Genomic DNA, 17,465 nt, shown 5'->3' with positions numbered 1-17,465 from the left:
CATATGGTGGATACCTGGTGCCTCATGTAACAGTATGTACACTGTTCAAGGACTTCAAAGAATGCTTACTTGTGTGTGTTAAGCAAGGTAGGCTTCGTGTTTTGGCTTCTGCTGTGACTGAAGTCATCAACGTAACTGCTGTAATTATCCGTGAGGATCGGTGGGTAACATAACGTAACTTCAGTGAAGTTTTGAGAATTTCATATGGCAGTGTTTGTACCAGTAGGGAGCCACATCTGTTGACTCCTGGACAAAAGGCTGTGTTAATGGAGACAAGCTGTGAGGTGCTGAATCTCTTTGCTGATGAAGGGGACGAATTTCTGGAATTGATTATCACCTATGATGAGTCATGGCTGCATCATTATGATCCTGAAGCAAAATGAGCCAGCACAGTGTGGAACTCGCCAAGTTCTCCAACACCAAAACAGGTGACAATTGCTTGATCTGCATGGAAAGTGATGGTGATCGTATTTTTTGACTGTCATGGAAAGATTTACCAGCCTACACTTACCCCTCGCAGTACTGTTACAGCAGCATACTATATGTCAGTACTGGCTAAATCATGGAAGAAAATTGCAAGGAAACAACCAGCACTTCCTTGGACTGGGTGGTGACTTCATCATGACAATGTGTGGCCTCAAGTTCCAAATCAAGTCATGTAGTTTCTGGCTCAATTCAAGATTACCTGTGTACCACATTCACCTTATAGAGCCGATCTTGCATAATGTAATTTTTTTTTTTATTTCCCAGCACTAAAGGCAAAATTCGGGGCATTTGACTTGAGAACTCTGAAGCAGTGTTCAAGGAAAGTGATGTGGTTCTCTGGGAACTGACAAAGAACGGCCAGCACCATGCATTCCAAGACTGGTAGACACACTAGAAGTGCATTCAAGTAGGTGGGAAGTACTTTGAAAAATATCATGTAAACATTGAAATGGAGTAATAAACATCTGTGAAAAAGTCAATCTTGGTCTTCACTGATTATCTCTTGCATTATCGCAAAGCTGCTCAACACCACTCTGAACTGGAAAGGAGAATCCAGCATCACTGGTGGCAATGAACAGCAAAGGTATACAGTGATGATGTATACAACTGCTGATTGATAAAAGCTACTACCTTAAGTGGTATTTAAAAAGAAAATATCAGTGACATAAATTGATGAGAACGAATCTGAAAGGGTTGATGGACAATGACTTTGTGGTTGACTGGGCGACATGTTTGGCGACATCACCCTCGTACATTACTGAAAATATGTAACATGCTGGTCCTGGACAGTTTCCGCAGACATACAACTGAGGAAGTTGAGACAAGTTATGAGAAGGAAAAGTTGACTTGCTCATTATCCCTTGAGTCCTAACACCCATCCTGCAAACACTAGATGTGTGTAGAAATTGGCCGTTAAGAGATGCACTAAACAGTGGTATACACAATGAATGGCCGGTGAAATTCCTAAGTTCACATCGATTGGAGAAATCAGAAGGCCAGATTGGTGAGTGGGTGATATGTGAATGGGACTCCATTCTGCTACCACTGGCGCAAAAATCCTTCAAAAAATGTGATATCACAAAATTCACTGAATGGAACCAAAAACAAAGCTGTATGGGACGGTAGCGATGATAGCAGTGATTCTTCTATGATTGTGATGAAAATGAAAGTGATGATGAACAGAATCATTACATTGGAAAAATTAAAAAAGATTAAAGCCAATATTTCTTCTTTGTTTTACTTTCTCAAAATTAGGGTGTGCAGATTATTCAGTGGTGTGGATTTTTCATGTATATATGGTAATTGGTATCTTTTATATAAAATAGGAGCCTCTAGATAATAGGTCAGAGATGTTTATCTACCAAAGTTAATTTTGTTTGAAATTCAAAACCTGGTTAGAATTCCTTATTTATTTTTGCTAGCAGGAAGAAGTGTGTGAATTAGGAGGGGAATGAGTACCATGCAGGCAGTTGTAATAACCTGTGAGGACCCTAGGTCTTTCAATTATATTTTTTGCTGCACACACTGAATCAAAGGAATTGGATCATGAGGGTCAATTTTGCTTGTCCAAGTGTCTAAAAGTTGTTTCAGTGACAGAGTGGCCTGATTTCAGGTAACAAATATCATAGGACACAGCTGGAGTAAAGTTTGAGGTTTCTGAGGTGTTTTTCATGAAGGACTGGGATGCAATGCTGGAAGTGAGGAATTTCTCAAAAGCCTACAAACAATTGTTTTTGGGAAGAAGGCAAGGTTCTCTTTGACTTAGGGGGCAGAATTTAGTGCTTGTTCTGTAGTTTGTAAGTTGAAACTCCAAATAAATGAGAGCTGAAAATGGACTTTTTGGCTGAAACCAGTAATGGTCATAAAAATAAAATTGAAAATGTTGCTGAAATTTGGTTACAGTAGGTCAGTGTTTTTAAATGCTAGGTATCTATGAGGCACCGAAGGTTTGAGATGTGAAGTTAGGATAGTTAGATGCCCGCAAAAGACGAGAACTCTGGTTCGGCCCAGATGTTAAGAAGGGAAGCCAAGCTGGGTTTGTTGGATGAGAACAGTTTTATGGATGGTGTTGGGGAAGAGGCTGACTGCTTTCGAGGTACTTGATCAACATGATGAATAGGTAGTTTCCTTTGATGAAGCAAGGCATTTCACTCGAATTCTTGGCTGGTTTCAAGAATATTCAGAGGATGAAAGGTAAAGGATTTTAAATAGAGATGGGAGGTGCTGAGAGTGTTGGTTGGCAGAGGTAAAGTATAGGCCATGGTTAATGTGGATAATGGATAGGTGCTTCTCAAACAGTATCAGGTGAAAAAGATGGGATTTCAAAATTACCCTCTGTGAACATTCAGATGCTCCAAGGCTCTCAAAGTAAAAGAAAGTTCCTTTTGGCTTGTTCTTGGGCACATCAAATTCATGATCAACCTATCCAGCAACAAATAAAATACATATTACAGTGGCAAAAGGAATTTCTTCAACCTGGTAAAGCAAATAAATTATTCTACTCACAATGTTCAGTTCTTGCAACAAATACTTACTGAACCTCTGAGTATCTATTGCATCCAGATCCACTGAACCTGATTACTGTATTCATCTTTTGGTCTACTCTAAATTTTATATGCTCTCCACTTTGTATATTACTCCACAAATAGCAAAATTCACCTACTACTTGTAGTGTCTCCAATTCCCTCAGCATCAACTGATTTAATTCAACTACATTCCATAGCCATGTTCTGCTTTTGTTGATATTCATTTTATATCCTCCTCTTAAGCCACTGGCCATTCTGTTCAACTGCTCTTTCAAGTCCTTTGTTGTCTCTGACAGAATTACAATGTCATCAGTAAACTTCAAAGTTTTTATTTCTTTTCTGTGAACTTTAATTCCTATTGCAAATTTTTCTTTGATTGAGGTAGTGTTGTCTACTACAAAGATCTTGTTTTGACTTAGGGCTTTCAGTGATTTGTCAAATTCTTCTTTCAGTATCTTATCTTCCATTTCATCTTCACCTGCTTCCTCTTCCCTTTCTATAGTGCTGCCTCCAGCTTCATTTTCCTTGTATATTTCCTCTATATTTTCCTTCCCCACTTCAACTTTCCCTTCTTTGCTTAGTGCTGGTTTTGCTTTTGAAATCTTAATATTTATAGAGATGTCTTTTTAATTTTCCTGTAAGTAGTATTTATCTTTTGCCTAGTTATACATACTGTCTGAGACTTTGATCTGCCATCCAGCCGTTCCTGTGTAGCCATTTTGCACTTACTGTCAATCTCATTTTTTCGACATCTGTATTCCCTTTTGCCTGCTTCATTTGCTCCATTTTTTAAAATATTATTTGAATTCAATATATCCTGCAATATTCAAATATTTTTACTAGGACTTGTCTTTTTATTTATTTAATTGTCTGCTGCCTTCACTATTTCACCTCTCAATGCTACCTTTCTGTGATATTCCTTTCTCATATGTTGGTTTTCCTAATGCCCTTTGATACTGTCAACAACCTCTGGTTCTTTCATCTTATCTATGTCTAATCTCCTTACTTTCCTTTCTTTTTTGGAATTTCTTCAGTTTTAATCTACAAGTTCATAACCAATAAATAGTGGCCATCCCCTGGAAATGCGTAATAGTTAACAATCTGGTTCCAAAATTGTCAGCTCACTATTACGTAGTCAGTATGAATCTTCCAGTGCCTCCAGGTCTCTTATAGGTCAATCTTCTTTCATGATTTTTAAACCAAATGTCAGCCATGATTAAATTAAGCTCTGTGCAAAATTCTATGAGGTTGGCTCCCTCTTTCATTCCTTTCTCCCAGTCCATATTGACCTACTATTTTTCGTATTATCAAATTCCAGTCTCCCATCACATTTAAATTTTACTCTTCCTTAGCTGTCGGAATAATTTTATTTGTCATATGTTCCTTCAACCTCTATCATCTGTGGAGCTAGTTAGCATATGAACGTTGATTGTTGTTGTGGGTATTGGCTTTGTGTCTATGTTGATTACGGTAATGCATTCATTATACTTTTCATAATAGTTTACAAGCATTCCTATTTTCTTATTAATTATTTGACCCACTCCTGTATTACGTCTGTTTGATTTTGTAATTATAAACCTGTGCACTTCTAACGAGAAGTCTCGTTCATCTTGCCACTGTACTTCACTAATTCCCAACATTTCTGTTTCCCCGTTTCAAATATTCTGTCTTACCTACCAGATTAAAGGATCTAAAATTCTACATTCTGATCTGAAGTATACCAGTTTTGTTTTTCCTTTATTATCTGAGAAATATTGATTTACTACATTTGCAAAAGAGTTGGTAAGACTTGTTTCATTATAATTAGAAATCGTCTGCAAACAATATTAAAATCAATATCCTCATTGTTGCAATGCACCACATTGTGTAATGGTAAGTATACAACCTCTCTCTAAAGTATAGACATTTGGCTGATATTCAACTTTTATAAAAGTTAAGTGGCTATGATAGGGAATTTTCATCAGGAACAAGAAGCAAACATCAGAAAAAGCATGAGACAAGGACGCGTGCTCTATCCCCTCTTATATTCAATGCTTAAATCCAAGAAGCTATGACCAAGTTTGCAAAACTACTGAGGTGAGTACCAAAAATTAATGGGCAGAAGATAGACATGGAGCATAATGCAGATGACACTGCTGCTGTTGTCACGGAGATGGGAGAAGATGTACAGAAGGTCCTCACCACAAGGGAAAGGATTTTTGTTAATCAGTATGGCATGAGACTAAACAAGCAAAAGATCAAAGTGGTTGTATGGAGTACTGAAGAAGAATATGAGCTCCTAAGAATAATAATTTCAAGAGAGGAACTAGCTGTGACTGAGAAATTTATCTAATTGGGAAGCAGGATCATGAGGAATGACAAAGATCAAAGAGAAATGGTGAGCAGAACACAGCAGACCAGTATTGCATTTAATCCGAGAAGTAAATTGCTCACCAGCAGTAACATCACTTTGGAAATAAGGAAACACATCATTCATTTGGAGTGCAGCCTTCAAAAAGAGGAAAGCTGGTTGGAAGCCCTTGGGATTTGGTCCTACAGAAGGATGATGATCAACTGGAGAGTGAGAGATTCACCAATGAAGAGGTGCTGAGAAGAGTATAGGACACAATATCAGACATTCTTTTAGGATGGATTTTAATATACAATAATGTCATTGAAACATTAGCAGAAGGGACTACCGAGGGAGGATTGCTGGGGGTGACCAAGGATGTCATACACGATGTGGGATGAGCTACATATGTGGAAATGAAGAGGAAGGCAGACAGAAGAGGGATATGGTGCACTGCCGCAAACCAACCTCAGTTTTGAACACGGAAGAAGAAGAAAACCTGTGTTAATAGTATAATCTACTTCCCTAAGTTAAAATGAAAGATTTTTGCACTCATGTGGAAATGCTTTCACTTACGCGTTTAATACCGTATTTTACAACAGACAAGGATACACAGCATTAATGCCAAATTACGTATTGTATATAAGAAAATAATTTTTGAAAAGGGGTCTTTCCTTCTCATCTTGCCCAGTAAGCCTTCCCTGACCCAGGGTTTTGGGCAACTTTTCTGACCTCTACTCCCCCCCCCCCCCCTCCTTTTTTATCTCACCCGTCCTTTTCCTTCATCCCTCTTTCTTCCCTTTCAGCCCTTCTGCCAGAAGAAGGAGCCACTGACTCCAAAAGTTTGCAAAGTTTAATACCTTTACGTGTATGTTCTGCTGCCACTGCTTGATGAGTAGATTTTTTTTATGTAATCAATCACATTATATTTTCAAAAATGATATATTGTGTAATACAACTGAATTTAATCTTTAAGTAAGCATTTCTGATTGGAGATACAACAGATGGGACCAAATTTGGTTGCAGAATGTTATGCGAAATGAAAACAGAAGGTAAATTGAGTCATGGGACTTCCTATGACATAAATGTTTAATATGATGATAATAACAAAGAAATACATTGTTTTTTTAACTATGATCATTATTTTGTGCAATATTCTTTTATTACACAAATGTTTACTTGAGAAGTTACTTACCAACTCAAAAACGTTATTTATGGTGAAAAAACTTTATCTTGCAAACATACTACACTACTTTAGATTTAGGTTCTCACAATTGTTCATGAGATTTTCAAGTATTTGGTGGTTGTGAGTTTATGTTGTAAGTTACATAATCTTTGAAGTAAATGAAGGTACTCTTAAAAACAGTTTGTGAGTAGCTTTCCTTTTTAATTGCAGATGACAGCATAAATTCCCAGCATGCTTTCAGTTACCATTCAAAGGCTTAGGGAAAAATTTGTGACACCTTGTATTTTGAAGTTGGTACTGACAACTTAACTTTCATATTAATTGTGGATTCTTCATAGTTTTTCCTGTACTTGAGACATGACAAAATCTGTTTCAAATTAAGAATCTCACTGGACATGATAATCATGCAAGTTGTAACTCATGTTTACAAAGTGAGGAATTTTAGGACTGTGTGCAAGTTAACACTAATCGAAAGAGAGAATATACGCAGATTGAAGTTGGTTGTCAAATCCATTGAGTTATGTGCTTATACAAGACACTTACAGTTAATGGTAAACTGGAGGAGGAGGAGGAGATTAGTGTTTAATGTCCCGTCGACAACGAGGTCATTAGAGACGGAGCGCAAGCTCGGATGAGAGAAGGATGGGGAAGGAAATCGGCCGTGCCCTTTCAAAGGAACCATCCCGGCATTTGCCTGAAGCGATTTACGGAAATCACGGAAAACCTGAATCAGGATGGCCGGAGACGGGATTGAACCGTCGTCCTCCCGAAAGCGAGTCCAGTGTGCTAACCACTGCGCCACCTCGCTCGGTAAACTGGAGGAAATTAGATGAAGCAGGCATAGCCAGGTAACTGGCTTCGCTGTAGGACCTCATTAACACTACTATGAAATCATCTGAAAGAGTTGGAAAATATGTGAACATAATCACATCAATTGCTCATAAATTGGGAAAAATTAAGTTTGTTTCATCAACTTTCGGGTGTGCATCCAGGATATTATTAATTATTGTTCCGATATTTTGACTGAGAACCTTACAGCTATTCTCAAGGTGTCTCTCTTGCAAAATTTTTTAATCACTCTACATAAAACTGTGAAGTAAGTGTGCACGCAGCTATTCTGTGGCACTGGAGGACAGGACTCACGAATTTTACAGATACGAATAAGCTGCCACATTATAAAAAGAAAGTAAACTCAGCTTTCTGATAATCAGTAAAGATCCTGTCAAATACACAACATGTCTCGAAGCAAAGCAAACAGAACTGCCACTGAATAATATTAATTCTAGAGCTTTACAAGCATTACACCCAATTCACACTAACATAAGTGGGGCCACGGAAATGGCATCACTAGGAGGTTTGGAATATTTCATTGCTTTCATAGATGATTATTCCAGAAACTTGTACTCATCTTTTGTACATTATTGTGGGTTAGGATACTTTGAGGCTTAACAAGCCTAATGGAAAATGGAATTTAAAAAAAAGATAAAAATCATTTCCTTAGACAAAAGTTAAGGATGACTGCAGCAAATCGTATGAGTACTCCTTACTCTCTTCAGCAGAATGTTCTTGCACAGCACATAAACAGAACTTTGAATGACAAAGTTAGCTGTTTCCATCGATGATGGTCAATGTTGGTTTAACTAAACAGTTCTGGGTAAAAGTAAGAGCAGAAGCTGCCTTTTGCTATCAACAGGTCAGCTGCCAAATTGTTCGATGGGTAATCATTCTGGTGGAACTGCTAGATATCGGGATGCAAATAATTTTATGCTCTCTCAGTTACTCATGAGATTACAGAGAATTTGTAGGTAACTATGTGTTGCGAAGTTTTATGAGTAGTGTAATGTTTAGAGTAAATGAAGTTATCATTTTTATCTCACTGTACTTAACAGATAGAGTTTTAATTGTAAGTACCTGCTAACTTTACTTCAAAACATTATTACCCACAAACAATACGGTAAGTAAAAAAAAAAATATGTTACAAAAACATAAAAAGTAAAACCACCACATATAAAAGCCTGCAAATTTTTGTGGCTTGTTGCCTCTCACTGAAGTTGTACGCTTGCGTTTGTAAGTGAATGAAAACTGAAAAATATCAGGTGAAGGGATTAGGAAAATTTCAACACAGTTAATTTACAAGGACAACATGCATTGTTAGTAACACAAGAGCACTTTTCATGCAACATGCACTGTCAATAATTTCCATAGAAGCCTTTGACAGATGCATGCTGAGTAACAATGCTGACTTCCTGCATTACATTTGTTGTCTTAATCCTTCTTCTTTGAATCAGCCTTTTCATCTTTGTTCCCACCTCGGCCAAGGATTCTGGCAAGCGAATCCCATATTCCACCAAGGAACAGCGCACAGAACAAATTTTCAAATGGTACAAATGGATCATGTATACCAAGCAGCACTGACGAAAGCTGAAAAAGAGTGGTAACAACAATTAGACATATTGGATACTTTCCATGAACTAAACACACCATAGAAAGACAGTTGCACAAACAAGCAACCAAAATAATTGATAACAAGATCTACTGTTGGAAAAAATCGAAGAACACTAGTGGCGTGGTGGCTTATGGGAGCTCTGATTCGTTACAAATTAGATGACATAAATTGGTGTTGATTGCTTTCTGGGTGCTGTAAACATTAGTTAGTAGACATCATTGTGTTTGGAGTGTCCATATCTACAAAATCAGGAGTGACAATCAGAGTTGAGAATCACTGGAACACTGTGAGTAACTTACTTTGAAATTGCCTTGTTTATTGATGTGTTGTATGGATTAAGCTCTGCATCATCTGCTAACCAACAGTGGTGGCAACAAAGCCCCATTCATTATTGATCAATGTATTTAAATTGCTAATGATGTAATTACTTCCATCAGCCACAGTGCAAAGAATCCCCTCCAAGTGTGGAAATAGATTTGCACTTACATATCATATGACCATGATGAAATGCATTTTGAAGTGAGTAAAACTTATCACCAACACTGAAGAACTCAGCTTTTAGTGTTTTGAAGGTTATTTTAAAATGATTGCTTTACATATCTATTTCATTCAGTTAAGAGTAACTTACAGGTTACACATCTTTCAGCGAGGCACAAAGTTCTAAATTTCATGTCTTCAACTGTCTGTCAGCTGTCAGTGGACATAATGACTGTAGCTGAATAGTGGAAATGCACAAATATTTTCTTTTGTAATGGGCATAAGAATACTAAAATAAGTATTTTTATTTTCAGAGAATTGTTCTTGATTTTTTTAAATATGGTGCAAATGAAGGAAAAAAGCGTGATGAGAGAACTCTTTGTAAAATAGGAAACGATGGGCACATTGTTTTGAGACAAGTACACATTGTTGCTAGTGAAGTTTACTATTATTATTGGTATTTCAAGATCAAGCACTTCTATGAGGCACTGACTCTTAAACAAAGTAGTAACGAACCATGCATTCTTTTTCTCTCTCTTTCTTGTAGTAATCCAACTTGATAAAGATCACAGACTTGAGAGCAAACTCAAGAAATAGTTGGGTGAGTTTTTTAAACTCCTTCTGTGAACAAATTACAGTTTCTCAGATTCCAATGGATCTTATTCTAGCATCTGTTTTCTACACAAATAGATGTATGTGGTTATTCAACTTCAAATCAATCTGGATAGATTCAGATACATATTTGACAGTAGTGACTAATTATAGTGGCAGAAAAAAGATGGCATAATCAGGTAGCCTGTTTTTCCACCAGTGTACACATATTCCATTTTATTTGCTTCTGTTGAGGGACAGTAGCAAGTTTCTGCACCCATTATTGATCATCTTCCAGTCTGCCTGCATTCTACAGCAATGTTCTTATGATTGTTACTGTCCTCTACAGAATAGCATCAGCGTAACATGTGAGCTACCAATGTTATCTACTGCATCTTCTATACACTTTGTGAATTACAATGATTCTACCCAGTCACAGCTTATGCAAAATTTTATCAGTGTGCCACAGTGTGCTGGCCTATAATAGCCTTTTGAAGTACAATAGTAGTAATCATAACTAAATTGAATATATCAATTATATGTATATGAATTGAACTGTTTAATTATAATATAGAAATAGATTCAATCATTTAACAATGTAAGTGGGGGAGAGGATGGCAGCAGTGGGAATCAAACATGAACTGACAAATTGTCTGTCAGTGCATTTAACTATGCTATCGCACCATTACATGAACTACTGTTCATAATGCAACTCTACACAGAAATGTTTAGAGAGTGTTTTATGTTTTGCAATAGCCCACACAAGCAAAGTAGTTTAGGAACTTGAAAGAGCCATTAACATGCTTCTATTCCCATAGTTTTATAATATCTGTAGTTTCTGTCAATATAATCAATGGCCTTTTGGAAATCAACAAACGCCTTTTGAATTCAGTAATCTGTGGCAAATGATTGACTTCAGATTAAATAGTTGTTCAGAACATGATCTACACTTGCTAAAAACCACCAGCATATTCACATAAACTACTCTCCAGTGTTATGTCTATTCTGTATAGTATAAGCTTGGAACATACGTTTTGTGCAACTAGCTGCAAAGAAATTTCTCTCAAGTTAACATCTTGTTTATTTCCTTTCTTACATACTGGATATATCAAGACCACTCTCCACCCACCAAAGAGTTTTTTTTCTGTTTTCCAGGTTTTCTCAAAGATTAATTTTAGCCCATTTTTTTATTTTTGGTAGAGAAAATTTCAAAAAGTTTGTTGTAATCGAATCTCCTCCACTAGCTTTATGTATTTCTTTGATATTGGGGTAAATCTTCTTCCAGATTTTCATGAGTGTTTCAGAATTAGATCTTTGGATTGGTTCTAGACAATTAAGAAGCTGATCAAAATATTTTGTAAGCATTTCGAAATTTTCTGTGTTGTATAACACAAATCGGTACGCTTCCCATGCCCTTCTCTAATCAGATTTAAATCCAACTTTTACCTCAAAGACCTATGGAAAAAGGGCTCCTTTAGCAGATCATCTACAGACAGCAATTCCATACAAAATTTTTTTACCACTATCCAGCCCACAGCCTTTGGACTTACAAGGGTAGTAAATTATAACTAAATTGAATATGTTAATTTTCATGTATGAGTTGAACTGTTTGAATATATTTAAATTTTATAATCACTAGTGAAACACTGTGAGAAATGAGGGGAGGGATTGTTAAAAATGAGAACTGAACCTGAGGCGATCCCCCATGGTACACAAAACAGGTCCGAACGCTGTTGCAGAGGCAACGGAAAAAGCATGCGAAGTTCAGAAGAACACGAAATCCCGAAGATTGGCTAAAATGTACAGACGCGCGAAATTTGGCATGGACTTCAATGCGAGATGCCTTTAATATGTTCCACAACGAAACATTGTCTCGAAATTTGGTAGAAAATCCGAAGAAATTCTGGTTGTATGTAAAGTACACAAGCGGCAAGACGCAGTCAATACCTTCGCTGCGCAGTGCCGATGGTACTGTTACCGACGACTGTGCCGCTAAAGCTGAGTTATTGAACGCAGTTTTCCGAAATTCCTTCACCAGGGAAGACGAATGGAATATTCCAGAATTTGAAAAACGAACAGCTGCTAGCATGAGTTTCTTAGAAGTAGATACCTTAGGGGTTGTGAAGCAACTCAAATCGCTTGATACGGGCAAGTCTTCAGGTCCAGATTGTATACCGATTAGGTTCCTTTCAGATTACGCTGATACAATAGCTCCCTACTTAGCTATCATATACAACCGCTCGCTCACCGATAGATCTGTACCTACAGATTGGAAAATTGCGCAGGTCGCACTAGTGTTTAAGAAGGGTAGTAGGAGTAATCCATCGAACTACAGACCTATATCATTGACGTCGGTTTGCAGTAGGGTTGTGGAGCATATACTGTATTCAAACATTATGAATCACCTCGAAGGGAACGATCTATTGATACGTAATCAGCATGGTTTCAGAAAACATCGTTCTTGTGCAATGCAGCTAGCTCTTTATTCGCACGAAGTAATGGCCGCTATCTACAGGGGATCTCAAGTTGATTCCGTATTTCTAGATTTCCGGAAAGCTTTTGATACCGTTCCTCACAAGCGACTTCTAATCAAGCTGCGGGCCTATGGGGTATCGTCTCAGTTGTGTGACTGGATTCGTGATTTCCTGTCAGGAAGGTCGCAGTTCGTAGTCATAGACGGCAAATCATTGAATAAATCGGAAGTGATATCAGGTGTTCCCCAGGGAAGCGTCCTGGGACCTCTGCTGTTCCTGATCTATATAAATGACATGGGTGACAATCTGAGCAGTTCTCTTAGGTTGTTCGCAGATGATGCTGTAATTTACCGTCTAGTAAGGTCATCCGAAGACCAGTATCAGTTGCAAAGCGATTTAGAAAAGATTGCTGTATGGTGTGGCAGGTGGCAGTTGACGTTAAATAACGAAAAGTGTGAGGTGATCCACATGAGTTCCAAAAGAAATCTGTTGGAATTCGATTACTCGATAAATAGTACAATTCTCAAGGCTGTCAATTCAACTAAGTACCTGGGTGTAAAAATTACGAACAACTTCAGTTGGAAAGACCACATAGATAATATTGTGGGGAAGGCGAGCCAAAGGTTGCATTCCATTGGCAGGACACTTAGAAGATGCAACAAGTCCACTAAAGAGACAGCTTACACTACACTCGTTCGTCCTCTGTTAGAATATTGCTGCGCGGTGTGGGATCCTTACCAGGTGGGACAGCTCGTTTTGTATTATCACGTAATAGGGGAGAGGGTGTGGCAGATATGATACGCGAGTTGGGATGGAAGTCATTAAAGCAACTTTCTCTTCCGAATGCGAAAATATTTTGTTGACCCCAACCTACATAGGTAGGAATGATCATCAAAATAAGAGAAATCAGAGCTCGAACAGAAAGGTATAGGTGTTCGTTTTTCCCGCGCGCTGTTCGGGAGTGGAATGGAAGGGAGATAGTATGATTGTGGTTCGATGAACCCTCTGCCAAGCACTTAAATGTGAATTGCAGAGTAATCATGTAGATGTAGATTGCCAGTCCATGTGCTAGACACCTTTGCTATGGTGCAGATTACAAAAAAAATGGCTTCTCAAAAATACCTCATATGCTAAGCTTGCACAATACACAGTCATGAAATTACTTCAACTCTTCACTATGGGTATCGTACTCTTAGCTTTAGATAAACCTTATTTCTGACGGTCGATTACATTACAATAGCCCACCAGGACTTAACAAAAGTGTACCCTGGTGCACTTGTCAGTCCGATACAGAAATTGCATCAGTCTTGGCTTGTATACAACCTTTTTTTTTCCCTATCACAACTCTAGTAAATTATTCATCCTTACATCACCCAATGACTCCCTCCTTTGTCTCACAACATAAATTACATAAACACATATATAAGCTCCAGCGCCTGGTAGAATCCCTATCAGATTCTATACTGAATTTTTGGCTGAGTTAGTCCCTCTTCCTACTATATTCTATTATAAATGCTCTGAACAATAATCCCTACCCTCTACTTGGAAAAAAAGCACAGGTCATGCCCATTTTCAGGAAGCATAGCAGAAGTGATCCAATATCCTTGACATCAATTTGTTGTAGGATCTTAGAACATATACTGAGCTCAAACACAATGAGATACCTTGAAAAGAATGACCTCCTCCATGCCAACCAGCATGAATTCTGAAAACATCAATCATGTGAAACCCAACTTGCACTTTTCTCACATGACATACTGAAAGCTTTGGATCAAGGCAACCAAGTAGATGCAGTATTTCTTTATTTCTGAAAAGCACTTGACTCAGTACCACACCTATGCTTGTTATCAAAAGGATGGTCAAGTGAAATTTGTGACAGGATTGAGGACTTTTTGGTAGGTAGGACACAGCATGTTATCTTGGATAGAGTATCATCATCAGACATAGAAGAAACTTCAGTGTGTGACAAGCAAACATACTGGGACCATTGCTGTTCATGTTTTATGTTAATGACCTTGCAGACAATTTTAGTAGTAGCCTCAGACTTTTTATAGATGATGCAGTTATCTATAATGAGGTACTGTCTGAAGGAAGCTGTATAGATATTCAGTCAGACCTTGATAAGGTTTCAAAGTGATGCAAAGACTGGCAGCTTGCTTTAAATGTTAAAAAATGTAAAATAGGCACGCCACAAAATGGAAAAAAAAACCATAGTAACCTACGGCCATAGTATCAGCAAGTCACTGTTGGAATCAACCAACTCATACAAATACCTAGGTGTAACACACTATAAGGATATGAAATGGAATGATCATATAGGTTCAGCCATGGGTAAAGTAGGTGATGGACTTTGCTTTACTGCTAGAATACTGGAGTAGTGCTATCAGCATACGATGGAGATTGCTTACAAATCACTTGTGTGACCATTTCTAAAATATTGCTTAAGTGTGTGGGATCTGTACCAAATAGGATTAACAGAGACATTGAATGTACACAGAGAAGGGCAGCATGAATGGACACAGGTTTATTTGATCCATGGTAGAGTGTCACATATATACTGAAGAAATTGAACTGGAAGACTTTTGAAGACAGATGTAGACTATCCAAGAAAGTTTACTAACAAAGTTTGAAGAGCTGGCTTTCAATGATAACTCTACATACTACAACCCTCTGTGTACTGCAACAATATTATGAAAAGGATAGTTGCTACTCACCATATAGCAGAGTCACAGAAAGACACAACAAAAAGACTGTTGGAAAGCGGGCGCGCCCACACACACACACACACACACACACACACACGGATCATGAGGATAAGATTAGAATAATTAGTGTGCACAGAGGCATTCAAACAATTATTCTTCCTGTGATCTATATGTGAATGGAATGGGAAGAAACCCTAATAACTGGTAAAATGGGATGTACTTAGCAGAGTATAGATATAGATGGAGGGGATAACACAGTCACTCCGAAAGGCAAGATTAAAAAGAAATCAGTCAGTTTTATATGTTAACAGATTCTCTTTTCAAGGCTCAAAATATCATCACATCCTCTCACCAAAGAATTCAGAAACTGCCATGTGTCCAGTGAACAGTCTCTGTAAATGGGTACTGTGACAAATATTTTCCCACTGAGTTTCTCTCTTTTCCCACTCAAAATTGAGGGCATAGTTTATATTTGGGGTAGTGTGGTAATTTACAGAAACTTAAAGCAGTGTCAAGATGTGGATTTTACACTCAATATTTCCAAGTACAACATAATAGCAGAGAAAAAAAGGTGTAAAAGGTGAAAGTATAATCATTTGTTGTGAAAGATCAATGGCAGCTGATGGAATGCATGAAATTCAAACACAAGCAATTTAGTGCCCTTTTATTTCTGCTGTGCTGTTTGTCTAATTAGATTGTTATCAAAAACAAATATTATTTGTATTTCATTACTAACCTTAAAGTAAACAAAGAAGATTACAATTCCAAAGTAAACAAGCGCATGTGGAGCTGAAATTAAGTCTGTCTTTTTGTCCAATACGAAGATGACTGATGCCACTATGCAGGCTTTTGTTGGGCTGTAAAAAAGAAAAAAAAAAAAAAAAACATGATGGGATACATCAGTAACAGCTGAAAAATATTATGTTCTAGCAACCAATATATATTTGTGCTTGTTTGTGTGGAGAACTTTAGAACTATAGACAATATCACTGAAGATGTCAGCACAGAAATTCGAAGTTAGTTTTTCTTACTACTAGGTCAACAATTTACTGTTGAATATAGGAGAACTAACAGCACAGATCAAATAAAAATAGCTTTTTCACTTCACTTCACTTCTATATGAAGTGTTTGCTGAAAGTGATACATGAAGGTAAAGCATAAAAATTAATATAATTTTATATTACATATTTATCATCAAAAAACTACTACATGAAATTAGCATCATTTATTTAGGGAATGTACCACAAAGTTCATAAAAAACAAACTAATTTTTTTTCATTTTTATTAACTAAACGTAAATAAGTATTTTGTTAACAGGTTTCAGAATATTACCAAAGCAGCAATAAATATTCACAAATTTCCAGATCACTAACAACTTTGTGGACTTGATCAATTCCATTGCAAATAGGAAGTAGTGGCAGTAGCATACTATCAGAATTTTACTGTTGAATTTTAAGAAGTTTTAAATTCGGAAAAACAAATTATTTAAAAAATTAACAGTTAATCGTGACAACAGAACTAATACTTACAAACTTGGTTGCATGAATTCCATAGCTGTTGGTGTCCATACTCCTCTAATGAGGCGTTCAAAGAGTTTTGTAAATCCTGCTCCATTTCCTATAAAATAATAAAAAAAATGTCGCTAAACTGTCATATAGGAAACCATTTCCATTTATTCAGGTCAAAAATAAAGTGATTTTCAAAGAAAGTGTACAAAATGAAATTCACTAGTGTTCATGAAAATTATAACATCAAAACAGACGGTATTCGACTGAAACAAACATATATTTCCTCTAACTTTGACAACTGAATTTAGTGTGAAGTTCTACATTGAAATTTCACCCTCTGACCAACCATAGTCCACACAATTTCATGGGTAACATGCCAATGTGCAGTCTCAAGAGTGGACTAATCCATTGTCTTTTAATGAAGGTTGCAAACTTTATACCACCTGTTGCGTGCAAAGTCCTGTTGAAATTTGTGGTGTGGAGTTGCCTGCAGGGCAGGCAGTATTTGGGGTCTAAAATAGCCTCAGTATAGTGTCTGTTGTCCAGACCATCCTCAATAAATAACAGTCAATATTACATGTTGAATCCAACATAGCATCATACCACTAAACATGGCATTTTTCTACATGTTACTGAACAACGCTGCCATCACTCCAGGACAAATTGGAGGGAGAGCTATCAAGAAACACTAGATCTTGCAGTTCAAGATGTCAGGGATGACATTTACATACCCTTGCA

The 17,465-nt window shown here is 37.3% G+C and overlaps 1 protein-coding gene across 1 annotated transcript in view; it reads right to left on the bottom strand.

Moving 5' to 3' along the window:
- Positions 1-17,465, bottom strand: part of LOC126260888 (trimeric intracellular cation channel type 1B.1) — a 51,607-nt gene that overhangs the window by 10,849 nt on the left and 23,293 nt on the right. Inside the window, exons 5-7 of the mRNA XM_049958331.1 lie at positions 16,749-16,836; positions 15,956-16,076; positions 8,782-8,947 (exon numbers count right to left, since the gene is read on the bottom strand). Coding sequence (XP_049814288.1) covers positions 8,792-8,947; positions 15,956-16,076; positions 16,749-16,836 — 365 coding nt within the window. The 3' untranslated portion in view covers positions 8,782-8,791. The remainder of the gene's footprint in view (positions 1-8,781; positions 8,948-15,955; positions 16,077-16,748; positions 16,837-17,465) is intronic.

Source organism: Schistocerca nitens, chromosome 5, assembly GCF_023898315.1.
Source record: "Schistocerca nitens isolate TAMUIC-IGC-003100 chromosome 5, iqSchNite1.1, whole genome shotgun sequence".
In the NCBI taxonomy this organism is placed as follows: Eukaryota; Metazoa; Arthropoda; class Insecta; order Orthoptera; family Acrididae; genus Schistocerca; species Schistocerca nitens.
Note: the sequence above shows the minus strand (reverse complement) of the source record. Positions and strands in the feature narration are given on the sequence as shown.